At 43.6% G+C, this 27,270-nt stretch overlaps 2 protein-coding genes across 2 annotated transcripts; both read right to left on the bottom strand.

Moving 5' to 3' along the window:
• Nucleotides 1–3,720: 3,720 nt before the first annotated feature.
• On the bottom strand, nucleotides 3,721–19,898 carry dnaaf9 (dynein axonemal assembly factor 9). The gene is made up of 37 exons (XM_079287297.1): nucleotides 19,758–19,898; nucleotides 18,506–18,585; nucleotides 18,199–18,324; nucleotides 17,978–18,102; nucleotides 17,489–17,585; nucleotides 17,281–17,387; nucleotides 17,091–17,168; nucleotides 16,685–16,786; nucleotides 16,508–16,563; nucleotides 16,285–16,420; nucleotides 15,876–15,957; nucleotides 15,524–15,560; nucleotides 15,335–15,419; nucleotides 15,166–15,242; nucleotides 15,038–15,082; nucleotides 14,859–14,904; nucleotides 14,633–14,744; nucleotides 14,358–14,428; nucleotides 14,139–14,186; nucleotides 13,950–14,040; nucleotides 13,447–13,550; nucleotides 13,111–13,254; nucleotides 12,795–12,880; nucleotides 12,527–12,628; nucleotides 11,812–11,929; nucleotides 11,614–11,702; nucleotides 11,341–11,475; nucleotides 10,528–10,653; nucleotides 8,045–8,082; nucleotides 7,065–7,200; nucleotides 6,750–6,836; nucleotides 6,211–6,317; nucleotides 5,851–5,925; nucleotides 5,021–5,181; nucleotides 4,855–4,920; nucleotides 4,147–4,240; nucleotides 3,721–3,868 (listed from the first exon to the last, which is right to left on the bottom strand). The coding sequence occupies exons 1-37, from the start codon at nucleotides 19,811–19,813 to the stop codon at nucleotides 3,762–3,764; spliced, it is 3,432 nt and encodes a 1,143-aa protein (XP_079143423.1). The 5' UTR covers nucleotides 19,814–19,898; the 3' UTR covers nucleotides 3,721–3,761.
• Nucleotides 19,899–24,415: 4,517 nt separating this feature from the next.
• cfd (complement factor D (adipsin)) lies at nucleotides 24,416–26,390 on the bottom strand. Its single transcript, XM_079286318.1, has 5 exons — nucleotides 26,328–26,390; nucleotides 25,823–25,979; nucleotides 25,339–25,480; nucleotides 24,914–25,204; nucleotides 24,416–24,730 (listed from the first exon to the last, which is right to left on the bottom strand). Exons 1-5 carry the CDS (start codon nucleotides 26,386–26,388, stop codon nucleotides 24,551–24,553), a joined length of 831 nt encoding a protein of 276 aa, XP_079142444.1. The 5' UTR covers nucleotides 26,389–26,390; the 3' UTR covers nucleotides 24,416–24,550.
• Nucleotides 26,391–27,270: the final 880 nt, after the last annotated feature.

Genomic DNA, 27,270 nt, shown 5'->3' with positions numbered 1-27,270 from the left:
GCTGCAGACAGAAGATATTAACCACAATTTCACCCGCATCTTCTGCTGTCACACTCGACTTTCATTGAGGCAAATATGTAACCTCAGGAAAGGAAATAACAAGAACAGCTGAGGTGATTCCCTTTGAACCTCGATAGGACAGAACAGCCCAAACAATTAGTACCAGCCGAGGAATGTTTGGGACGGTTCAACATTATTTCCAAGCCGCCCTCTCCAATAAGCACAAAACACCTGAAACATATCCACTTCTCCACACAGTTGGTCCTTTTGAACACCGGAGCCAATCTTCAAAACTACAAAAGAACAACCCCCCCCCGATATAAAACCAATTCACACCAAACTTTGTTTTTGTCCGATAACTTCAGCGACAGAGTGGCTCCACACACGGGATGAAGACAGCAGGGTGCTCAGTGAGCTGCGTAGCGGTCACACTGAGAGGCTTGTGGGGGGCTCTTTGCCCCCCCCCATGTGCAATATAAGTAGGGGGTCATTCAACAAACTCAATCCTCTTTTTGTTTTGTCTGATACCAACTAGGGCTGGGCATCAGAGACTGGTCTCTGTGTCCTCATTCATTAAGAGGCAGTTATTGCAGCGCAGCGTTAAATAGTCGTAAGTATACAGATGAAGGGTCCAAACGGAATGGCACCCAGCCCGTGTTCCAACATCTGTTTTGGTGAGTTTACCTGAGTCGCCCCGAGCCCCCCCCCCGTGTGACCTGCTCTACCCTCTGACTTATTAACAACACATTGCTCCAGAGACTCTCTGGATTCCTTTCAGCAGCACTGTTGAAGGACGGATCCTCTGAATGCTGTTCTCAGCCGGAGCCAAGGCACTGCTGGACCGGACCCGACGTCTCACGACCGATCACATTCTCTTCTGATCACTTTCTTTCTTTTGCGAGAGGAGACGTTTTGCTCGCATCTAGAATTCTCAATTCACAGTCTTACAAAAATACTATTTGTCGGTAATTCAAATTCCTTCGCAGATATGTAAAATAAATGTGATTATTTTCTCTTCCTTGTACCAGTCTGGTGAAAGGCAATTTTATTGGGAATATAGGCGGTATCATATTCACGTGACATCTCAACACATGCAGACGAGTGTAGCTGTGTAGCAGTAGTCGTGTGTATGTGTTAGTGGGCATCAACCCTCGGCTCTTTAAGGACTCCTTTGTCATCTCTTGGCCAAATATAGTTTCCTCTTCGCTGCTCTTTGACGTGTGGAGCAGGTTTGTGGAACCTTCTGTCTCCCAAACGTCAGCCGCGCAACTACTTCACTGTCAATCAAGGGAACTCTCTGCAGTGTTACAGAACGACAGCAATGCTGCTCACAACAGAGAGCAACCCTGACACGTTCAACAGAGCAGCCCGCCTTCTGTCAACAACGGATTAATGCTGCATATTATCGTGCTCCACTTAACCCCCCCCCCCCCCCGGGATCTCTTTGCTGCATCACGTTGTCATTTGTAAGCGTGGCATCTCACCTTGCAACAGAACCATTCCCTTGATGGTGTTTTGCGAGCTACAAGCAGTCAGAGATAGAAGAATCCAAGCTGTGAGAGACTGCTCATCTGGTTGCTAGGCGTTGTCCTTAAAGAGCTTTTGAGGGTACTGTAAGTACAATATATATATATGTATATATATATATATATATATATAAAAACACGAGGTACAATTGCACTTCTTTGATAGCGTAAAAGAGAAGGAGTGGAAGAGAGGAATGAGTAACTTTGGGTGGGCTCCTCTTCTCCATGTGAGCCCCTCATGCCGGGGCAACACGTGTTCGAGGCCATGTGCTGTTCTATGCATTCTATTCTTCTAGAAGACAGCGGCGCATCATAAGACGCTTGTTGGGATGAAAGCGGACTCTGCCGAGGGGACGGATGGGGCCAGCAGTGTGAGGCTGAGTTCAGATTGAGGATGATTTAAATACTCACAAGTCGTCCGGGAGAGAGAGAACTTGCTAACAATGTTATCACTCTTGTCTTTCGCCTGCCAGCTGACAACTACATTATTGATTCTTCTTACTGGCTGTTGACAGTCAGACATGTAAAACACGACATAGCCAGCGCTGTGAACGCAACACTAAGGTCACCACTGATCTAATAATATCACAGTTAAGAAGCTAAAGCAAGCGTTTCCCTCCACTGCTGAGGCCTGAGATTATGCTGTGAACAGGAACTTCCTCTCTGAGTTCAGTCAACACAGGCTGCTTTGGTGTTTGGGGTAAAACTACAAAGGCCAATGCAACATATCGTACCGTTGTAGCAGCAGCAGCATGTGCACTAAAACGTTCCTTTGTCAGCATCAATTGACCCACAACTTGTTAATTAGTCTTCATGTTACACTGCTGACCCCATAATGAATGAAAGCCATCAAAGCTCCAGAGACTGCAGCAGGGCTCCTACACACTTCTTCTAAAGGCCGCTGATTTACCAGGCTTTTACTTTGAAACGCTTGTTTGCTGACAGATCACAGAGTGGTGAATGTGCAGCTGCACTAATGACGACGACGCAGGTTTTCCCAGGAAATGCCCCACAGCTCATCAAAGTGATTTAAAAGCTGCGTAGGAACCCTGACCAGAGGAAGACATGCAGAGGAAGACATGCAGAGGACATGAGTGTGACCACGAAGGCAGAGCGAGCTGCAGCACAACGACTCATTCAGACAGGACATGAAGCCACAAGGCCCAGACAAAGCAGGACACCGTCACTAAAGGCTCTACTCGCCTTCCCTCATGTTCCCTGTCCGACCCACAAGATCAAAACAAAACACGGGAATGTTGACACTTTGAACAAATGCAAGCATGAAGGAACAGTTCGACCAAAATGATGGAATGAGTGCTCCACAGCTGTCTGCAGTGAGCGTCTCTCTGTTAACGAGCAGCGTCATAGAGAACAGAACGGAGTGTTTACGCGTGTGTTGGACACGTGACCTCCGTGTTTCCATGTGGACTGGACGGCCTCAGCTTTGCTGCAAGGACTGAAGTCTGCTTTATTGCACTTTCATTCCATTCACTTTAGGAGTCTTAAAATAAAGCAGCGGGACGGCGTTTAGCTATGTGGTTAATGGCATCATTCATCAGTTGTCTGCAGCCAGCAGGCTGTCCAATGTTTACAGCTCCATGGCCAAGCGCTCCCTCTGCTGCAGCGTGGCACGCAGACAAGGGAACAGGTGGGCTGGGATTGGGTGACAACAGAGGAGGAGCGGTTCTTGAGAAAGCCCACCGGGGAGCCCACCACCATCTCACGGCTATCCATGCCTGTCCACAAATAGAGGCATTCATTTGCCAACTGTGATGAACAGTAACGCGCGGCCTGACGGGAGCGTGCGGTTGGAAACTCCCTTCGATTGTGAAAGTCTCATCGCTCGCAGGCGTAGCGGCGTAATGGCATGTTTAAGATGGAGTCTTGTGTTGCGTTATGTTTCAGATTCGTCTGCAGTTGTGAGCAGCTCTCATCTCTTGGCGAACACGTCTTCATTTGGATCAACGGAGGTGACCGCATCGATGCGTCAGTGATTTAATAAATATGATGCCTAACTGTGCAGTTAGTGGTGTTACTGTAGGAAACAAGGCAAACCGCCCCGCCCACTTCTTTGATGTGTGATTATTTAAGAGCTCATCTGCACTCAACATTTTACTGAAACAAAGTGACATCGTACGGCGATAATGAACGGACCTCCTGTGCTGTGCCCCCCCCCCCACTGGTTCCCTTCAGAGTTAAATAAGACAGATGGAGGCAGTGGACATACAGGTTCTATCAGGGATCAAACAGGTCAGGCTGGCCCTGCAGCTCCAGCTGACGGTTGAACAGCTCGACCTCTTTGTTGGCCTGGGCGAGGTACTCCTTAATGAACTCTTCCATGTCTGTGGTGACAGCGATGTAAGGGAGACAGCAGCACCATCACACAGACCAACAGACCTGCTTCGTAGTCACTGCTCTGTTTAGGGCCACATTAAATATAGACAGACATTTTTCTGTGACCTATCAAAGACGAAGCCTGATTCGTATGACTCACACACAGACAGCAGCTGATTGAAGTGTGCTGGTGTATTGTTTTGAACCTCTGGTATTCCAGGGTTGAGTGACAGATTAGAAGTGCTGCAGGTTCTACAGTAGACAGCGACCACCACGGAAAGGATACAGGGGTGGAGGTTCAGCTTTTCTCCAAAGATGTCCATATATTGGTGACCGTTGTAGAAGTAGCCTTGTGGTAGTGGGTCCAGGTGCCGGCTCATCTGAACACAAACACAGAATATCAAGTGAACAGTTCTGGGGACTCCCTGAGAGGAAGTGTTCGACAGCTCAACTTACTGATCATAGAACGATGAAAAGGTTGCTCTGGTCTGCAAACGCCTAAAGCTTTTGTCTGAAAGTAGTCCGACGCAGCCCAGGCTGTCTCTGAAGACATTAGCGACTGCACAGTGAGGCTTCTACAGTATCAGAGATCTCACAACCTCTTGCTGTGACATCTATTGGCAATAAACTTAACAGTCGCCTGTGGATAGTGTTATGTTTACACTCATTGCTTCACAGGGCATATGTCCATGCATGTCTAACAGATGTGTTGGATGCATTTCATTCCACATACTTGCAAGATTTTGGGAATATTTTTAAACTAGAAGTCCTCTTTTGCTGCTTGCTGAATTTCTTACAGCCACCAAGCAGGAAAGCAGCAGCGGGGAAGTGCACATGTGCAGATTAGTAATTCAATATACTGACAAACAAAGCAGGCGCCAGCTCATGAAAACATTGCTCTTTAATGTCGTTCTGTCCACACACAATTCTACCAGTAGTAATTATTAAATGACAATACATTACCTATAATTATAATAGATATAAACACACTCACATGGATGCTCTTGAGTTCTTGTGGTGAAAGGGTGTTTTTAGTCTTCTTAGGTTTCTTCTTCTGTCTCTGTAAACACCAAAGGGATGTGATGACACGATGTATTCGACTTTATGTTAAATCTCAGGGTGTTTGCCATCCAAAACATCAACGCTATTTAAATGGCTACCTGCTTGGCACACAGCCTGAGCAGGTCCTTCAGTCCATCGTCAGTGAGGCCGACACCATCAAAGATCAGGCAGCAGGACGCGCTGGTCTCTTCGGGGCCCGGGGTCACGCTGAGGCTCCCGCTCAGTGTGTTGTAGCTCACCTCCATCAGCTGGTCTGAGTCTGGAGGTTCCAGAGATGAAGGAGCACATACACTTCACACCGTGTGTAACACCTGCTACAGCATGCTGTCGCTGAGGCGTTAATGTTTGAACATCTACACTCTGCTCCCCAAATCACTCACAACTCACGTGTGTGGGAGAAAAGAAACAAGATGTCAAATACTTGCCAATGCAAAACAAGTGTAGAAGGTGCAACAGCTACATACAAAAGATGAAATAAAGTAAAATCACTAAATGTAAAGTGATGCCCTAAGGACAGTGACACCGAGGAGATGTGAGTATTAGGATCAGGATGGTACAGTCTCTACACATATCTCCTCACAGGCACCTGCACTCTCTCCTCATGCAACAACTCTACACAGGTGTGCAGATGAAAACAAAGAGTGGGAAACTATACGGAGGAAACCAAACTATGAGCTGAAGTCTAAGCACCAGACAACAAGCGAGCAGCATTCCTACCGTCTGGAGCTTCTGGACTGCCTTGAGGGCAACCTTTCCTCTAATAATCACAGGTCACATATTTACCGAGGAAAGAAGTCACATTTGTTTAGTAATGCTGAACAAAAACAAGTTCTCTGGAATTCAAACTACGATCTGAAAGTTTCAAAAGTCAGCAAAAGTGTCAATGTATTTTTGAAGACTGAATAGAATGAAGAGAAGTTATTCCTACCAGAAAACCGGACTTTCCCCCAAAGGTTGTACACGTTTCCTCTGAAGGGGCTTGTCCTTAGTGATGACTTGAGCGCTACAGGAAAGTGATGAGAGTTTCAGCAGTTAGAACTGCGTTTTAAAACATTCATTTTAATGATCAGCTTCCTGGAAGGCACAATTGAGCAGCAAGTGCATCCTCTGGGAACACAGAATGTTTCGCAGCAACAGCTCAATTACTTTGAGACTCCAGTTGTCTCCATATTTGGAGGGAAAGGCGGCTTATATAATCATCATCAAACCCTGCCAGCTCATATCTGGAACTTCTGTCACGTATAAGAGTCAAAAGAAGGAAGGGGGGGGGGAGAACTCTCCGTCTCACCTTTACAGCGGGTGACAAATAGAGGCCTCTCGAGGGGCCGGCTGAAAGCCACGCGCTGCTGGGTGAGGACCAGAGACCCACGACCGGAGAAGAAGCGCCCTTTGCACCTGGAACACATTGCGCATTACACAAATGGTGAGAACGTTAAGCGCAGCGCAAGCCAAATGTTTGTGCTACAGTTTGTCTTTGGCTGGAAAGTTGTTTACTCTACCAGCTGCCACATGAAAGAGGCCAGTGCTTGTGATTCGCTGGTAAAACTGTGGAAGAGGACGATGAATCTGTAAAAGTCGAGACCAGCAGCTTGTTACAGGCACCAGGAGGCAGCTGCTGATAGAACACAAGATGCCCTGAGGGGCTTTACAGCAATCAGCCGATACCCCCACCACTGCAGCCGAGTGGCAATTCAACTGCAGGGAGGGAGGCGAGGTAGGCGGAGGAACACCGAGGCAGGAATCAACGGCAATGTGTGGCTCAGGGAGGACACGGGAGGACACGCGGGGTCAACACCAGTCGAGTGGTGCATCGGGTGAGGCTCTTACCATCCAGGGTAGAGGACATAACGGGCTCTCAGCATCTGTGGCTCGCTGAAGCTGCTATCAGAAAATATCAGATTCACATCTTCATTCCTAGTTGATAAAAAAACACACACAACAAAACACTTAACTTTGCAAACATATGAAAATATTGAACATTTGAATTCAAAAATGATTTAACAGAATGCATTGGTCAATGTTCTCTGACCCAACAGATTCAGACACAGACGCAGAAAGTGGAATGAAATGAATATTTCCAGCACAGATGAAAGCAGTTCAATGACTGTTTGCAGCATGGATGGTGATTCTGCGGGCGCCTACCTGGTGACAGCTCCTCTCTCTGCCAGTATGAAGGCTGCGGTGGGGTTGGCAGAGCGTACCAGCTGCTGAACATGCAGCATGAGAGGGTGCTTCTGCTCTGCTGTCAGCCCGGTGAACACCACGGTGCTCACAATACCTGACATACAACGAGGCGCAAAAAGGGAATATGAATTCCACGAGAAACTGCTTCACTTTCCTGAAAATACAGAAGCAGGTCTGTGTGGGCACTGCAGAGATATTTCACACCAGGTTTGGTTGTTTGGCATTACTGCTGCCATGTTGCACCTGCAAGCTGAATTTGGCTTTTGGATTCCTTCAAAACGATTGGTAAGGTAAAGAAGGCATGATAATAATAATAATAATTGTGAGACAGCCAGACTCCTCTTCAATGCGTCTCTATAGAACACAAGATGGAGTTAGCCGCTGGGCTCTCAGACATGACGTGGTGGTTGGGGCAGTGGGTGCTGAGACCCTGTTATTGGTTGACCCTTTAGGTTCATATTACAAGATCTGCATAAAGACTTCATCTCACACGTTTGACAACAGTGGTGGAGAATAACTGCATTGTGGGTAATATTTAGAACACCATCACAGCGAGTTCAGTATTTAGATCAGATTTCAAGGTACTCCATAGATCTCCATGTTTGTGTAATTTGTCGACAATAAGTTACATTTTTGCATCAATAACGCGAACAACAAAGCATTGTTTTACATATATAATACATTTCTTCTTAATTTGGTGTTAGAGTTGGATTTGCTAATTCACTGTGATGTGAGAGTATTATTTTTACCATAAATGCACAACTTCTCCTCTCACTTGACAAGAATCACACAGAACACTTCCTGATTGTGCAGTACAGGTGTTTGGCATGGATATGCTGTACAGCTTCCTAAACAGCATGACACAATGAATATCAATATGTTTCCTGAGTATTCCAAGTTTATCGTTGTTGGGAACCGGTGCAGCAGACAGGACGTACCTTGGCTGCACTGCTCCAAGAGTTTAGGAAATGCAAACCTGCAGAGAGACGAGACAGAAGAACACAAGTTCAATGTACAGTATACGCGAGTACGGGGTGAGAATGGTCACGGTGGAGTGACCTGTCCACATTAGAAACTAGAGACTTTGATTCTAGAGTCGTGTGAGAGTTGCAAGTCTTCCTTTAAGCCCTGTAATGTGAACATAGCACAAGAGCTGCATTTCCTTGTATTTGATTAATAGTCCTCTTTATTTGAACCCTTGTCTTGTTCCACAACATCATCATTAACAATAACTCTATTTATGACGAATGGGTTTTTGCCAAACTTGTGCAGCAATAAGCAGGCTAACTCAGCGTGATGGCTGCTGGCTGGCAGGCCGGTTATCAATCGTGGGGCATTTATTGTAGGATGACATCATGACTGAGACTGAACGCTGCCCAGTGTAAAAGCTTTCTGTGATCTCATTGAATCTTAACATAATTGATCCTGAGTTTTCAGATCGATCAGTGTTGTACACCACTTTCTGAAGAACCGTGACTCTGAGCCAAGTCCCCCTCCGGCCACCAGCGACCCTCAGGAGCCTGCAGGCTGGGATCAGCCATTTGAAAGGCATTCATCTTTCCTGTCCTGATGTAATGAACTGTCTACATTCATCACAAAGAATGGATCATGACTGACTGATGAGCTTCACTGAGGAGGGGGTGCTGGTCACACATGTGGACCTGGGGGATTAGAGGGGCTATGCTGCACAGGGTTGACAGGCAGGCCAGGCCTAAGCTGGGCTAACCACTCCCAATTAGCACCATAGTGGGTCCACAGATCTACGGCAACAGACAGTGACGGGGGGGATGTGGAAGATGCCTCACATGGAGAAGTCAGCGCTAACCACATTGCTGACTAAACCTCTTATAACACATCTTTCCACTGCAGACTGGGGCTGGATGGTCATCTCAATATATTCACAGCACAGGAAACAGAACATGTTTAAGATGGATTATTACACCATCACCTCTTCTAAAGGACTGTGGGAGTTCTCCATATATGCTCCGGAGTTAATGTGCAGAATCTAATTATTATATTTGAAATAACACCCACTGGCTTTTCAATGAAATGTCTCGTTAAGAAGACGGTTAAAGCAGTTTTCCAAGCGTGCTGGAAAAAGTAGACTGACTTCATCTGTATGTACGCATCACTGGCCAACGCAGCTTGGCCGTGCAGTGGAAAACAGCCTATTACCCGGAGCGGTATGTCATATTGTGTGGAGCAGCTCAGTCAATCTTCGACAGTGAGAAGCTCTGTAAGCTACATCTAAAGCCTGTAACAAAAGGAGAGTGAGATTAAATGGAGGCCTGATCCTCTCTGTGAAAGGGACCCAGCCTTGAGTTTTAATAGCGAAAAGTCTTATGTAACCTCGTCCTGGAAACCGGCAACATCCGGCCCTGTCTGTCATCATCTGTCCGTCTGTCCAGACGTTACTTTAAAACATAACTGAATGAAACCCTCAATTTGAATCCAAGGCTCCATCACTGCTGTGTTTTAGCATATTTAGCCTCTTTAACTTTGCAAAATAGGCACAAAAAAGACTAAATACACATTTCTTAATAGCTGCAGGCAAAACAAAAAAATACAATATGGAAAATGAATGTTTTTGGAAAATGTCAAGCATACGGAGAGATAGCAGAGTAGCGGATTGTACTGCAGGAGTTATTTGCAGAGTTTTTTGTTGTGAAATGTGTTTGGGTGCAACTGCCGTCCTCAGCAACAGAGCAAGTCATAAGCTTTCCTGAGCAATGTTCCACGTCTACAGGTGGTGAGTGTTCGCTCCTCATTGGATGGATTCATGGTGACGTATTCTGAGGGAAGCTGTTCATACAAATGTGCTGTAATACAGCTGCTTCATGAGTGGCGTTGACTGAGAAGCCGCTGCAGGACTGTGACATGTACTGAAGCGCTGGGCTTGAGTTGAGTTCTTTTCTTCTGCATGTACAATGCGAGACATGTCGACTACGCTTTTCACACTGCACTTAGCTCCAGGCTAAGGGAGCTGTTAGCCCGGACCTAAGAAAGGGTTCAGTCGGCACATTCCAATGTGGGCTAAGCCGACTTTAGCCCAGCGCCTGCTGGCCCTGCTGCGGAGCAGAGCTAGCACAGAGTTTGAGGTTTTCCCCTGAAAATCAACTGAGCTTTACGTTTCCTGTGTGAAATGGGTCAAGAGCAAACGTTGGAATTTTTTGTTACAAAGGACTTTAAGAAAAAAAAAAAGATGTCTTTGTTTGGTCTCATCACATTTCACTTGTTTTTTAGTTCCAGTCCGTTTGGTTGGACATTGTGAGATTTTGTGAAATGCCAAACTAAGCTTGATGTCAGTGGACATCATTTCATCTGATACACATCTCTTTATGGCAGTCGAAGCTCGTTATGTTGGCTTTGCCTTGAACAGCCGCAGTGTTGAGAACTAATCTACGAGAGAAAGAAACGTCACCTGTGCTCCACGCAGGAGGCCAGCGGGTCCACACAAGCAGTGACGGCGCCGATGGTGAAACACGCTTGGACAACTGGGTCAGGGTGGAAGAGCACAGCCTGGACCACATCCAGAACATCTGTGTATCTGTCCAAGGGGAGACATTTACAAATCAACAAGTCATCACACACCGACGCTGAACAGCTCATCAATTCACTCTTTTATTTGAGTCATTTCTTCAAGTGCCCTCTGATATAGTTAGGTCTGAATACTCCATAATATCTAAGTACTCATAGGGTAGCAGCTTCTCCTGCCACGATGTGGGAGAAGGTGAAGCTCAGTAAGAACTACGACAACAGAATGATGAGATCTACGATCTGTTTTATGTACTGGGATGACATTGTTAGTATTCAAGACATTGACTGATAAACGTCAGATGAAAGAAATTTCAAATTGTAGTATTTTTGGTATGTAAACGGTTCCTTTTAGCTCTGCTCTACTGGAGTCTTGACTTCTCAGATCCGAGCTGTAACAGACGGGTTTGACTGTCTTACCCAGGAGAGACCACCAACAGACGGGGTTTGACTGTCTTACCCAGGAGAGACCACCAACAGACGGGGTTTGACTGTCTTACCCAGGTGAGAGGACCATCAGACGGGGTTTGACTGTCTTACCCAGGAGAGAGCACCAACAGACGGGGTTTGACTGTCTTACCCAGGTGAGAGCACCAACAGACGGGGTTTGACTGTCTTACCCAGGAGAGAGGACCATCAGACGGGGTTTGACTGTCTTACCCAGGTGAGAGGACCATCAGACGGGGTTTGACTGTCTTACCCAGGTGAGAGGACCATCAGACGGGGTTTGCCTCCAGGGCCTCTCTGGCTCTCCAGGAAGCCGGACATATACTGCTGCAGGTGAGAGGCTGAGAAGCCGTCACAGCTGTCAGGACCAGGCCTGTACACCACCCACCTACAGAACGGATGAAATCAAAATCAAATTGTAATGTTTTTGTTTGTGTTGCTTATAGCTATAACATACATGAGATGAAAAATAATAACAGAGCAACACTGTAACAAAAACAAAACACAAACCGAAGGAACAGCTCACCTTCCATGTTCCTTGTTCAACTGGACCAGGAAATTGCAGAGTCTTTTCTTATGGCTTCCTGGTAATCCAGTGATGATGGTTATGACAACCTTTGCACACATAAAAAGCCAAATTAGGGATGATAGACCAACGCATTCTTTGAAGGAACCAGGAAGGTTTTTTCTTGTCTACGATCCTCTGCACCTCAGTCGTGCTCACCTTGTCTCCCTGACTGGTGACTGGATTCCTCAGCTCTGCAGAGGGGAAGAGCGCCCCCAGGTGGTCATACAGGATGGGCTCCTGACCGATACTACTCAAGGCAAAGTGCTGAAGAAACCTGCCGTGGACCGGAATACAAGGAGGTAAGAACTGAATGGCACTAGTATTTTAGGAGCTGAGCATGTAAGGAAAAGGATAAAAGTGAGTACTATAGTTAAAGACTTTCCTTCCACCGCATCCTATTTGCTCCAGTTTCTGCAGTTTACACATGCTATTTAAAAGCACTAAATCATTTCTTTTCTATTATCTCTGCTGGAACAGAGTGCTTAGAAATGAGACCTACAATGAAACATTTTTAGAAGAACACGTTTTTTACATTTTGGGTGCAAATGCTTAAAACAGTTGGATATCCATTTATATGAGGGGACAGATTTGGGAAGACCGAGAAGCCGAGTTATCCTGACATGTGGTCGTCTTTGTTAGAGCTACAATGGCAAGAAAGAAAATGCGAGCGCACTGTTTATTTTCAGCCAGATAAGGAAGAGTCTTTAACGTGTGGATGGTCACCAAAGATGACACTGTATCAAGAAACACAGGCTTAATTTGCTATTTAGGGAAGACATACCCCTGATGAAGCAATACCTAGCATCAGGTTGTATTATTTGTTTGGTCCAACTGTGAAGCCCTCTACTGAGTGACTGGAGTGTGTACTAACATGTCCTGCTCTGGCAGCTGGGAGTATGAAGTCTTCAGGCTGCCTCTGCGTTTGGCCACTGGTGGCTCCTGACTGTCATGCAGCTTCTGCAGCCTGCTGTGCCTGAGAGGACAAAAAAATCATTCGAATTTTGACCTTATTGGATCAAATAAGATCAAAAACATTTTCTAAAACTGTGATATTTCAAGGACAAACTGCTTACTTCCCACACTCCAAGGAACATGCAATGGAATCTAGCATACAGACAACTAATCCAAAGTTATCTTACATGTTCTTCTGGTTCCAGGACAAGTGCTTTTGGTCCACCATTTGCAGATTAAGTCCAGAGTCAGATTTTTTCCACACTGACAAAACCTGTAACCAAAGAGAGAAAAGATTCAGACGACTGTAGCTGTATCTTTAATGAGCATACAATGATGAGGATGGCTTGTTTTACAGTAATAGATCATCCATGGACCAACACAAAAAGCACATCCGCTCCCAGCCGGCTCCTGAGAAACATATTTCACAAGCATGATGAGAGACTGAGTCATGTGTATGTTGAATCTCTCACCCAGTGAGACGTCACTGGCTTCGGGGTTTACCTTGGAGTAGAAGGCCCTGTGGCTCTTAGACCTGGGCTGAAGAGCAAAGACCAGACAGCGGTCAGCGCTGTGGAGGGGGAACGGGAGGTGGGGGAGCAGGCTGCCGTCATACTCCACGAGGAGAGACGCCACAGCGCTGGAGTCCTGGTAAGAAGACGACACATAAATCATACACAGGTCGGAACCAGAGATGGAACTGCATATGGATTCATATCATTATGTTTAATCACAGTAAAGAAATGTCTTTTAAATCATTAATGTACTATGTAACGACAAAATAGAACTTGTATATATGCGTATATGTGATCATACGTGTGTCATAACTGTGAATACTACCGGATCATAGAACTTGATGGTGCTGATGTGATCTTTGGACAGTGTAATGCTTCCATATTGAGAATGGATGAACAGCAGTCCCTCAGAGAGGAAAATGATTTTTCCTAAGAGTAACATTTGAAGAAATATTGAAAGTTAGGCAGAATCACGACTCTTTGTCACATAACGAGGTATGACATTGGCTAGTATATCATGTGAATGTACCGTCACATGAAATACTGTCAATAAAGCTTTGACTAAAAGTCTATGTTGTTGATTCCCAGAATTTCATTTCTGTTTAAAATGTGACAGAGTGGGGGAGGGTTGACTTTTACAATTGATTCCAGGCTAAGTCAGTAATCTAAGAATCTAAGGTTGTACAGCAGCATTGTAAGTTACTGTATATATATATATATATATATATATATATATATATATATATATATATATATATATATATATATATATATATATATATATATGTATATATAGCACATTTTGTCAATACTACTGGAGAGTGTCACCTTCTTCAGGTGTGGAGAGCTGGCTGCTGGAGAACACATACGCAGCATCTGCTACAGTCAGAGCAGATCCCAGACAAGTGCCTTCCTCGTTCTGTTGAAGACACATAGTGTAAGTGATGAGGTCACATGTTCACACGCACATCAACACGGATTCATACTCTGCAGTAGACACATGAACTCTGAGCTTACCGTAGCAAGATGTTGGGCTTGCTCAGATTGCTTGACATCAGGTTCCATCTAAAAACAATATGACCATAAGACACCAAACAAGCAATGCTGGGAGAAGTAAAATGGTGTATTCCTTAAACTAAGGACGAGACAACATGTTTTCTATGTAACTTGTATGTATCCAAACATTCTGCGTATCACATTAATCATAATCTTTGTGATTTTGGGCCCCACACATACCAGCCAGCAGGCGTATCGAGGCACAGTTGTAGTCAGGACGGTGTAGCAGCTGTCTGAGGACAGAGTGCCGTCTGCAGGAGAGGAAACAGAATGAAGCACAAACAACAAAGTCAAACAAGGAAGATACAGTCGATCACAAATATGATTCTCAGAGCAGGATACTCGTGCTCTGCTGTTTTTGTTCGTCACTGTATTTATTACAGTCTGTAACTCAAATGTCCTTGGAATCACTCAGCGATCCATTTTAATCAGACTTAATCTAATCAGCATTGTACCTTTCTGTTGAATGTTGATGCCGGACTCCAAGAAGGACTCAGAGAAGACCACAGAGCCCAGGTCGCCCCCGTCCCGCTGCAGGTCTGGGATGTCATGGACAGTCATGGACGCCTGAGAATAAAAGTAGAATTAGTTAGATGAAGAAAAAAAAAAAGCGTTTAAGAGGGAAATTGTACACAAAAGTTCTTTTTTCAAGCAAAACAATGCTTTGCCTCTCTAACTTACTGTTTTCACTACGTAACGGCTGTCTTTATCAGTCAGAGGAATGATCCTGAAAACAAGAACAAAACAGGTTCTGAAATCCTGAAATCTCACATTTACAAAAATAATTGTTTTCAAAAACATAATTAAATGTTCCCAGGAGCAAAAGACCAGTGGTCCAACCAGGCCCAGTGAACACCCACCTTCCCTGCATGTTCACTGCTTGTATGCTGAATTCACATTTGGACCTGAACAAAGAAAACACAGAGTCAAACCAAGTCAAACAAATAAATAACATAAAAGTCTCACAGGAAGGATGATCAGTGTGTACCTGAGAGAACTGCGGTACTGACTTAAATGCATCGAGTCCAAAGCCAGCAGAAAGGTGTTCTCTGCTACATCCTTGGCCTGGGATCATAAACACGCCTTAATGAGAAACGTGACGGGATAGATTACATTCTGAAGGATTCATGTTCCAACAGGGCTCTGGTTTTCCTTACCTTGGTAGCGCTGGAGGTGAAGGAGTAGCTTTTGATTCCTGACAGGACTGCTTGAACAGCAGCTGAATAAATCTGCGACAAAAGTCTGAAAACAAAACAAAAAACTCTTTTATTTTGACATTCTGTAATATTTAACAAAACAATAGTTTACAGGGAAAAATATTGATCATCCAAAATGAAATCACTTACAAGACTTCTGTTTTCTTTTGCTCTGTGTTCTGATTTCCTATGGATGAAACAAACAAATGATATACTAACGATACAGATCAGGGCTTCTCATCTTACAGTTAACCCTGGGCAGGCTAAGCCCGTTCTGAACCCCACAATCAACTCAACACAGCAACATGTCGCACTAGCAATCCTGAGGGTTAGCTCCTTTAACCCCTGTGTAAATGAACTGTGCTCTGCAGCAGCTGGACTACCTCTGCAATGTGATGCAAAGGACAATCATGTCAAAAACCTAAACATCTGTGAACTAATATTTTTACAAATGTGTAGTTAATCAATATGAAATAGGCAAAGTCATCCAGTAAAAGCTCACCAAGGTATGGAGAGTGGGTGGTCCCAAAGAAATAGGTCCGAGAGCAGGCCAGAGGTCCTTTGGGAGCCACACACTGCAGAATCTAACGAGAAAAAAAGTGTTTCTTTTGAAAGATACAATCATGGCATGTTCCCACTTCACAAAAGAGCTGCAAATATACCTAAATCTCATATTTACAGGAGACATGGGGTCAGTGACTACATGTTGCTTGAGATGTTGTACCAAATCCCTTCAGCAGGTGGTGCTGCAGGCCACTTATCCTCTTTAACTTGAGCAATGTGATTTAGAAAACATTGAAGGTTCCTCATACCATATTCAGATGCCAAGCCAATAGGGACCCTATCATAATGCAAGTGGTTTACAGTGTTAGCTGGCTACATCACACTGTTTCCCATCTCAGGCTCCTCACCATGTGTCTGGCTGCAGAACCCTCAGGTCCTGTGTTGCGGACCTGATGACTCTCTGAGGGAAAGTTGAACGAACAACCCTCCAAATCCTCTGAGGAGGAATGCGTTCCAAGCAACACAAAGGGCTGCTGACTTTTACTGAAATAAGAAACATTTGATAAAGCGATTGTATTAAGACTAATGTACATCATGTCAGAATATGACATTGTTGAATAAGAAGCGTACCTTTTATCTGTGATGTTGCTTGAGAGCAGTCCATGAGAGTAATAAGTACGGAACGCCTGTGGATTGATGAGAATACACTTTATGCAGTCACAAGCACACTTGCAGTTTGAATCTACACTTTGCATTTATTGTTTTTGCAGACTTGATCTCCTGTCCCATAAGTGGAGATGAACGCACCTCTCCTGCCTGTGCTTCAGAGAGCTCCAGGATGGACAGATGGCTCTCCAGGTCCATGCTGGAGAAGAAGCCGCTCCACTGCTTGTCAAAGTTCACCAAGTCCTAAAAAGGTTAGAGTACATACAGTAGCATACTGAATGCTCATGTTCACAACTTCATATACTAAATATGACTATGAAGAAAGTATTAATGTCACTTGTGACTGACTAAAAGTTAGTTATCAAAATCAATCAATTATACTTCAACTGACGGGCTGATTAATCAGCTTGACTTAACATTGTTTTAGATAATGTAACTTTTAACTTTTGTAATTTTCTTTTATCAATAACATGCTGGAAGAAAACAAATGACTGATCATTCCAAATAGATTTCTGAACATGCAAATGTAAAAAGAAGCTGGTATTACCTCTGTGAGGAGATTATCCAGGGACACCGGGTCCAGTCTGCTGTAAACCTGCCACAGCTTCTCACTCATGTCCATTAGCTGGAAAAGCAGGAATATATGAAACAAGAAGTGTAGGACCACAAGTACAATGCTGTGCTACAAACATTTTGAATGTTAAATATCGTTCACTTTTGCAACTGTTTGAAGGTACCTTGTATTTCATGGTAAAGAAGCTCCCTCTGCCGATGCCTTCCAGGGCGAATGCTTGAATCAGGGGCCACTTTTCCACCATAAACATGTCAAACCGCTGGATGTGACCTAGAAGGAAAAGAAGAGCAAACATTTACCTGTGTTGTTGGTGAAATTACCTTTTTAAAAGTAGTGAATGAATGTGGAGATGTAAACGTGATGATATGTACCCTGGGAGCTGTTAGGTACACCAATACGATAGCAGTCCTGCACCATCGTGACAAAACTGGAGATTTTGAATTCTTCTGCTGCTTCCTCATCTTCATACTGTGTGTGGAGGTGGGACAATTACAAAAAGGACTCGATCAGGATTAACAATGACAAACACTGCTACAAAGGGTCATATTTACAATTTTCAGCAATGGCAATCATTACCTTAAAGGACTGAGCCACCTGTGTACACATTACAGGTGCATTGGTAAAAAACTAGAACACACTGTGTCATTGATGAGAGTGAATATGCTGCTTTCACTGTGCAGCCTGTGTAGACAAGGTGTACCACTTAAAATGACTGAAAAGATTCATAGTAACCTGCAAGGGTTAACATTTTAGCCAGATGGATACATCAACATGCCAGAATACTCGTGATAAAGTTCCTACTCCTAACTGAAGCATACAGGAACTGCAATCAACACGCCTGATAAGACTGAAACATTAACCTCCGCCTCTGTCATGCAGTAGAGATGCAGGTTCCTCCAGTGGGACACGTAGGGCAACAGGTAACTGTAGTTCATTGGGTTGCAGTACAGATGAACACAATCCGCCTTGATCAGCAGAATTACATCTGGAAAGCAGACAAGCAATGTGTCAGAATGGATACAAACTAAAGCAAGCACAGAAATAGGAGTACATATAGTGAACAACACTTGGAAAAACTCACCATCCAGCATTTCATCAGGAAACTCCTCAAGGAGTTGTTCAAGATTCAGCTGATTTCTTTCATATAGTCCATAGAACAGGTATTTCCCCAGCTCAGTGCACCCGTCATTATATCTGCTGTCAATTCCTGAAATACACAAAAGAATTACATTCATATTCACTCATTGGCTGTTTTGGAATGACCATATGAATTGTTTTATCCACCATTTGTTTGGTGATTTCCTCTAGCCTTAGCAGTTGGCAGTGCAGTTAACCAGGCCAGATAAAGAAACTAAAGTTTAAGATTAAAAGTTTGCAACTTAACATACCAAGAGAGCACAGGATGCCATCAGGAGTGGCAATGCCACCCTCACAGAGCAGAGACTGAACCTGACGCAGGCGACTGCAACTGGAAAAAGTGACAAGAAGAAAAAAAAACCAATACATATATATATATATATATATATATATACAAATGATATATATATAACTATATAGTCATGGCTTTGTTAGTTATTAACATTAAACAATTAATGGTTCCATTTGAACCTTGGAAACAGAAGTTTCTCAACACACTGTCCGGTCTACTAAAAATGCATTTATGACAAATGCATGATAGCTGAGATTATTATTTCAAGTCATTCACAGTTTTGAGATAAGCTAACATTAAAAATCTCATGATTGCCACAGGTTTCTACGACATAACGTTAGTTCTTCTCATAATATAGCATTATTAATTATAGCATTATTATTAATTATATTATTGTTATATCATTATAATATAGAAGAGAAATACAAACAGTTGATTGTACTTTTTTAGTTTTATTAAAAAAATAATTTTGCTCAATTTATTTTCATATATGACATATTAATAACAGTAAACCTAGTAAACCTGTAATAAAAGTAAAATATAAAAATTAATTCAATAAAAACACAAAAGTAGTTACATCAAATAATAATAATAAATGTTTTAAATAAATACAAAGAATTAATTATGATTATGGAGGAGAAATACAAACGGTATACTGTTTTAATTTATAGATAGCTAGCTAACTAACTAACTTATAGTGTTACATACAATTATGACATTGTTTCAGCAGAGTTAGGTAAATAATAAATTAGTTCGGTTAATTAGCGATTTCTTTGTTTGTTTTGTGAAACTACGTTACTTCCCACAGATTCTACGTAAATCGTTATGAACGGGTCATAATCGTCATTACCCGTAACCGTGAACGTTAGCTTTAACGTTAGGTTTTGACAATACAAATACTTGACTGTTTTTCATTTAATGTATTAATCCTTGACTGATGTGAGGGATATTTCTAGGAACGGGGGATGGCACCGCTAGCTAAATAAATATGTAGCATTGCTTAACCAGCCAATGTAACGTTACAACTACTCACAGCGTAACGTACGTTACTAACGTTAGCCGTTACTGTTAACAGGACCGTTAACGTTACCTAAGATGTGAAAACGACGACGAATAACGGACAGTGTCTCGCGCTAACGCTAGGTTAGCTAGGTTAGCTTGACAGCTTCACTGAGGTGTTTTCCGTAAACACAATTGGACAGTAACATTACCTGACAGCTGGGCTAATTCCTGATAATTTCCCGTTAACTCTCCGAATACCGGCCATGGTGATTGTTTTGTCCCGGCTCACACAATTTACGTTTTAAATCGAACAACGTTATGTATTTAAGGGCCAACTAACTACATCTTCTTCATCACCCTGTAGAACGTCTACACAAGATAGCTTAGCAACGGAGCAAACCACTTTGTGTTTAGGGGCGTCCAGAATACTATTACAAAGGTTGGGGGGAAAAAGTGACAAAATATATCACACATTATTATAATTCCCACAACCATTATTATGGAAAGTACCATATTTTCTATTGGCCAAATTAAACGGTTTAGAAAAAAGCAATGTATCCGAATTAAGCAGATCCCCACCCCCCCATTTTACGCTGTAGTATTGTCTTGTTTTGGGCCGTTTTGACAGCGGCAGGCACCAGCGCGCAGCAGCACAGGGAGATGGTGCAATCCCTCAGTAATCTCAGTTGTTGTGTATGGAGGGGAACCCCTTCTTATACTGCAGCTAAATCCATGCTAGTCTGCATGTGCTGGAAGTGATCATTTAATGTCTTTGCTGTTGTTTTGTCATAACAAGTGAAGAGATGATTAATAAATCATTTTGGGAGCTAATTCAACCAGAAAAAATATGTTTTATTTTCTTTGAGAAACTATTTCTTCTTTTAAACAGATTTCATTGTCATTAGTGTTAACCTTGTATGTTCACAAGGACGTTTTAATCAAATTTTTGATCTTGCATGTCATCGCACTAATATACTACTTTGTTTTATCTACAATGAGGCTGATTCAGCAATAATGAAGACCATAAACAATCACAGGGTGCCTGTCAGACTGGCTTTATTGTGCAGAGGGCAGGCACATAATATAGTCAGGAAGGGAAAAATAAACTGAATCAGGCCAACTGATAAGGAGTTAGCAAATCTGTTCAATTACAAATGTTCACCTCAAATATTACCTTTGAAACGCTGGCATGCTTAAAATGGACTTGCAGTTGTATAGCGCCTTTCTAGTCTTCGACCAATCAAAGCCACCGCCACATGCCAATATTTACCTCATTCATACACTGATGGCAGAGGGTACCATACAAGGTGCTCAACGATCCAATCTAATGTCCATTCATGCACACTGACACACTGATGGGGTGCAGTATCTTGCCCAAGGACACTTCGACATGAGCCAAATGTCACATTGTGGGGAGAGAAATCTGCACGGTCACATTATGGGGACTCAGCTACTTTAGGATGCAAGGCTGTGTGTGTGTTGTGTGTGTGTTTGTTCGACAAAGAGAAAATATAGTGTTTTACAGTTTGGCATGGATGCTTACTAAAGATTATTGGTTTAACGTGCACAAAGGTAAGAAGTATCGTTTCTTATTTGTGAGTAAAGCAATGCCAGTGAGCATGTTGGCGTTATGAAACATCAGCCTTTTCTGCTGTGGAATGCACTTCCTTAACAGTAAAACTTTGGGTCACACCGGAAAAGTTGTAACCAGGAAGCATCTTATTTGTTTTTCGCCCTCATAATGCTTGTCTCAGAGCCAGAGAATCCAGTTTCAGGTGTTCTCTCGAGCTGACAAGGATCTTAAAGCAGTAAGAGCACCTGCAAAAGACATGTCGCACAGTAAGTAATCATTTCCGACATCATTTTGTGTTTTCCTACACATTCAATGCTAATTTAAATACAAGGGCAATGTTAGCAATTGCAAGGCCTAAACAATAACGGATGCATTTGAGTTGCAGTTACTGTTAAAATCATTTTTTTAAACCCTGTATTTCTTGGTGTGTGCACTTAAAATGATCACAAGTCATTGACAAGTCATAACTGTGTTGTTTGGCAGAGGGCAAAGCTAACATGAGGCATATGATGGTGGTCATGTCCACCACGGAGCAATGGTCCTCTTTGAAGTCTCTGCAGCAGCACGGATCAGGGGAAAAGCATCTCAGGTTGGCCTTCAGTTCTCTGGGACCAAATCAAGTCTGTGACTTGACAGTGGATGGTCGCTCGGTCAGCTTGATTTACGCAGATTTAAAGCAAGACATGACAGAGGAGGGCATAAGTCGGGCAATAGATGGCTGCTTTAAGTCTTGCACAGACGGAGTCAGTACATTCCTGCTGCTGATCCAAGGCGGCCGTTACACAAAGAGGGAGAGAAGAATGGTGGAGACACTGCAGGCCCACTTTGGAGCGGAGGCTTTAAAGTACCTGGTAGTCATCTCCCTGGAAGATGGAAAGGTTGCTGACACACTCGACGACGCCCTCCTGGAGCTGCTGAACACGTGCGATGGAAGGTACTGCCGAATCACATCGTCTGCCGCGGAGCTGGGTGCTCTGCTCAAGATGCTCGACCGCATGCTGGCTGAGAACGGCACGACCGGCTACACGGAGGCCATGCTGACAGAGGCCAAGAACAAGAGCACGGAAGACTCGGCCATGCAGATCCTGAAACAGAAGGTGCAAGAGGCCGAGGAGCAGGAGTGGGCGTCCAAGCAACAGATGCAACAGCAAGAGGTGAGAAGAGCCAAAGAGATGGAGGAGCTGAAGGGGAGACATGCTGAGGAAAGAAAGAAGGAGACGGCAGAAAAAAAGCAATACCAGACGAAGAGGGAGAGCCTGGAGGAGGCTGTGATGAGCCATGGGGCCATGCTGCAGCTCCAGATGAGCGCCGCTGATGGTAAGACTTCGTTTGAATTAGAATGAGTTCATATCAATTCAATCTTTTTCCTGCACTCCAAACATTTACATCTCGTTGCTGGAAAAGGACCACGTGATTTTCTTGATCAGCTTTTATTTCATTTCGGATATTTTAGAAAAAGATTTAGAAAATTTCAGAAAACTCTCTCAACATGAAAGTACTTTTCTCCAAGAAAGATGATAGCACAGACAAATACTATTTAAATTGAAACCGTTTATATCGATTGAAAAACCCAGTTCCTAACAGACAGGATTCTCATCACGTATGTTGTTAAAGTGTGAAAGTACATTTTCGCTTCCTAACCGCCATTTCTCCTGGTCTTTGACTTGAAGATGATGACACGAAGAAGATGTCGGTCATCCTGTTGGGTCTTTCTGGCAGCGGGAAGTCCTCTGCTCTGAATCTCATTCTAGAGAGGGCAGGTAATCAATACAAGTCAATCCATGAGTCCAGTCACGAACCCCCTCAGCCCACCTTGTTTTGTGAGCGGAAAGAGGTGTTCGCAGCAGGGAGGCGACTCATCCTGGTCGACACCCCCGAGCTGTGGGACGAGGACGGGGCGGAGAACCTGGAGCTGGTCAAGGACTGCTTGGCTTTGTCCTTGCCTGGACCCCACGTCTTCCTGCTGGTGCTCCAGGTGGAGCGCTTCACCCAGGGCGAGTGCGAGATGCTGGGGCACCTGCAGAGGATCTTCGGACGAGACTTTGCAGAGCACGCCGTAGTCCTCCTCGTTCGCTTTGACCGCAACCAGCGCAGCGGGCCTCAGGGCATCAACGACTACGTGGCCGGCGCCCACGCAACCCTCCGGGATCTCATCCGCAAGTGTGGCAGCCGCTTTTATGAGCTGCACGTGACAAAGTCCCAGAATGCCCTGAGCTACCCTCAGGTGAGAGACCTGCTCTCAGGGATCAACAAGCTGGTCGCTTCACATGGAGGCCGCTCCTTCTCAACCAGGAGGTTTTCTGTGCAGGAGCTGCAGGAGAGGATTGGGGAGAGAAAGGAGGGGGCTGTGGAAGGGAACTACTTATTAAGAGATGCTTGATTTCCAAAACCAGGTGAGCACAATGAATGCCACACCTGTACAACGTGATTAAATGTGATATGTCAGTTGTTCAAACGATGGTATCAGATATGAGAGGAATCAGTCCTGCAGAGATTTTGCACTGGATTGAATTACATTGCAGATTTGTTAACTTTTTGTAGACTATGTCATGCAGGAAATTGCCACCAGAGGCGCTCTATATGAGGGAATTATAGAGAGAATTATCTTTCTATATATTTCGGATTATGTTGATAGCATATTCATACATTCATCAAATGCAAATCACACTTACATTCTCTTCTTTTTTTTAAATTTATGAACAACTGGCACCAGCGAATCAGAAATTATTATAATAATTTGCTTTGTGTACAAATTGGTGGTGGTGGTGTGGGGATTTTCCAAACCAAACAGAAGAACAGAAACATCATTCATGTCCATGTTTATCTGCAGGGAGGAAAAGAAGAAGTACAGCTGCAGATTTGAGTTACTGCTGGACTTCCCCATCGGTTCCAGGACTCATCCAACATGTTTATGAGATCTGCTTGTTAATATCTTGATTGCGTAACAGTTACATTCTTTAGCACCATCCTTCAGATGGACAACAAGCGCACTCAACTCCATGAAGACTAAAGAGTGTTCGTCTGAACGTTGTTTATTAAATCAGCTGTTGTGCAACTCTTGTTCAAACTAAATGCGATGATGTTTATCCCTGCTAGGGTTACTTTTGTGTTATGCAATCAAACAGAATAGGTCTAACAACAACACTATCAACACTGAAATCCAAAAATATTTAGTTGCAAGTAAAATAAATAAAATAAAATAAAGAGATTTGATTGCTGTTAAGGTGAATCTTGTGGGCTTTCTTTGTTATTGTACAGTAAACAATTCCAAACAGACATCTGAATGTGATAAAAGTGTATTTTATTGATTCCTTTATAAAGTGATGGCTAATCTGTACAGGTTGTATATGTTCCCCACTCTGGGGATCTGTCTCTATAGAGCCATGCTGTGTGTGATGCTGGTTGCGGTGGGAACATGGCTGACACCATTCAGCCGCTCTGGTCCGGTGTTGCATCGGGCTGCAGAGCCGTGATGTTGTCGATCCACTCGGTGTAGTGGGAGATGATAGTGTAAATTCCAGGCTTTTTAATTTGGCCACACTTCTTTCCTCCGTTAGAAGTGATGCCCACCGCGATGCCATTGTAGAGCAGAGGACCTCCAGAGTCACCCTGACAACAAAAAGAGGGACTTTAACAGGAAATTACCGTATTTCATATTTTGCCAATTTGGAATAAGAGAACAAAATACATTTCTGTACTTTGAATACAGACAAATATAGGTTACTTTTCTCATGCAGCATCCTAACTTGAGTGACCCATTGATTTGGTAAAAGAGAAGGAAGTAAGACTCACATCACAGCTGTCTTCCTTCTTGTGCGGTTGATCACAGGGTTGTGGGCATACTTTATGTGCACATATCATGTTATTGGTCAACTTTCTGCCAAAGTAGTCGCTGCGTCCGCACCGAGCCGAGCTGAACACCTCAATGACCACCTCCTTGAGCCTGTCTGGTCTGGACCCCAGGTCATCGAGGGACCCCCACCCAGCCGTCTCCACCTCTGCATCCGTGCTGGGGTTTGTGCCGCCGGCTCGCAGGAACTCCACAGCTTTCACAGCTTCAGAGGCGTTGAATGGACGATCCAACTGCAAAAACACACACACACAACTGTTCCAAAGAGGTTTTGTTTTAGTTTTTGATCTATAGATCCATCTCAAAGACCTAGAGACAGTTCTGCTGTTGGTACCACTGACAATTGACACAAACTTTACATTTCTACCTTAATTAAAGCAATGTCATTGTCATAATTTGCCACTCTGAAGTCAGGGTGATTGTAAAGTTCCAAAATGTCAAAGGTCTGCTTTGTCTCTTCAGGTTCACTCAGAGAATGGACTCCCAGCACCACTTTCCTTCCATTCGGCCTGTGGAAAGAGCACAATAATAAAATGACTGTATATTCAAAGCATGGTATTATAACAAGTAGTGGGCAGAAAGATGATGCTAAGAATGCCTGTTTTGCTTCATAATATAAGACATCCACATGAACAAAAATAACTCCTTAATGAACAGCAAATTAATATTTAATATTCCCGAAGAAAACTCACAAAGTCTGTGCTCAGCTCTCACACAGAGACTATTGGCATGAGTTGAAGTAAATATTTTAATTATAACTTAAATGTACCACATCATTGTTCTTATTCTTGCCCGTCCTGCCTCCCACATAACAAACTACATTCATGGCGGTGAGAAGACGGTTGCCTCACCCGGCTGGCAGACAGTGCACTGCAGTCATCACCCACTGATCTGCGATCACAAACCCTCCGCACTCGTGTTTCATGTTCTCTCCTTCTGGCACCTGGATGGAGGCCATGTAGGGCCGAGAGTGGGGCGCGGCCTCTCTGCCACCGATGATACCCTCACCTGAAACGATCCAAACACACAACCAAACCATTTGAACTTTTCTGCTTCTATATTGTAACTTCCATGCAATCAGAAGGTGCAACGTCACATTGCCCTACAGCAGGTAAGTAGAGTTATTGTCACAGCGCTTTCATAATGATGGGGCATTTTAGCATTTCATACTTCAACAATGAGAAAATAAAAAAGTAGAAGGTGACATTTTTAGAATTGTATATTCGGAAAAATATATATTAGGAACACAATACTACAATGAAAACAAAGAAAAAATACAAACCATTGAACATGAATTACTAAGAAGCCAAATTACAGTAAAATGAATCATCAGTTATGAAAGAAAAACAAACTCACTGTGTGAAATGAGGGCGAAAAGGAAAACAGCAGCAGCCACAAGGTCTCTCTCTGACACCATGATGTCGGCTCAACTAAACCCAAAAGCAGCAGCTGTGGGTTTTTAAAGGCTTCCACAGGAAAGACCGGAGACATAAATCAAGTCGATGTGGTGCAAGACACAAGTGGGTCTGACGATCCTCCTGTTCCCCGTTTCCCGGAATGAAAAACAGGAAAGTAAACAACTTGTTCTCTGACAACCTTTACTTTGATAAAAGGCAAACACATTGTTTCTGTCACTGTCAGACGAGTGGAAAGAAAGCATCCAAATGCACATTTAGGTGTTTATTGTACCACTTTGTCTATTTGCTTCATTAAATGCACCATAAGTATGAGATGACACCTCATTTGCACATTTAAATTTAAAATTCATAAAACTTTCAACAATGTAAGTAATCTACTTGATTGCTTCTAAAGTGTGAATATTAATTGAAACCAGCAGAAACTTTGCACAAAGTTTCACTCTTTATGTGATTTAATGTTTTGTTTCAAGTTACATAATGCTGAGATTTGGATGAACTCACTCTGACCTCGTGCACTTGAACACAGCACTCAGAGGGAGAGGACATATTCTTCATCTCTTCTTCAGAAATCCAGCACGAAAACATGAAACACAGCCAGTCTGGTACAATAGAGTCGATCACAAAATAGTACACAATGATAAGCTTGTTTGTTCTGCATGTTGCACAAACATTACACAGTACAGTACAGTACATGCACACACTTACAGACTTCCTGTAAGTGTGCCATGAATTAATATTGTCCCACGATGCTTCCTGTCAATAACTTATTGAGACAGAATATGGTGGTGTCATCGGGTGATCTTTGACAGAGCTGGTTCCTCTCATTACATGGACAACAGCAGCATTTCTGCATCGCCCCACTTCTCACCAAGGTCCCGCAG

Source organism: Melanostigma gelatinosum (assembly GCF_949748355.1).
Source record: "Melanostigma gelatinosum genome assembly, chromosome: 16".
Taxonomy (NCBI): domain Eukaryota; kingdom Metazoa; phylum Chordata; class Actinopteri; order Perciformes; family Zoarcidae; genus Melanostigma; species Melanostigma gelatinosum.
The sequence above is the reverse complement of the archived record's forward strand: the minus strand, read 5'-3'. Positions and strand labels throughout refer to the sequence as shown.

Excerpts from the sequence above, each read along its gene's own strand:
- cfd (XM_079286318.1), bottom strand. The coding sequence starts at position 26,388 with ATGGTGTCAGAGAGAGACCTTGTGGCTGCTGCTGTTTTCCTTTTCGCC. Across the intron at positions 25,205-25,338 it reads ATGACATTGCTTTAATTAAG|TTGGATCGTCCATTCAACGC; the intron begins GTAGAAATGTAA and ends GTGTTTTTGCAG. Across the intron at positions 24,731-24,913 it reads AGAAGGAAGACAGCTGTGAT|GGTGACTCTGGAGGTCCTCT; the intron begins GTGAGTCTTACT and ends TTTTGTTGTCAG.
- dnaaf9 (XM_079287297.1), bottom strand. The coding sequence starts at position 19,813 with ATGGCCGGTATTCGGAGAGTTAACGGGAAATTATCAGGAATTAGCCCA. Across the intron at positions 18,325-18,505 it reads TGGCATCCTGTGCTCTCTTG|GAATTGACAGCAGATATAAT; the intron begins GTATGTTAAGTT and ends TGTGTATTTCAG. Across the intron at positions 14,905-15,037 it reads GCAGTGAACATGCAGGGAAG|GATCATTCCTCTGACTGATA; the intron begins GTGGGTGTTCAC and ends TCTTGTTTTCAG.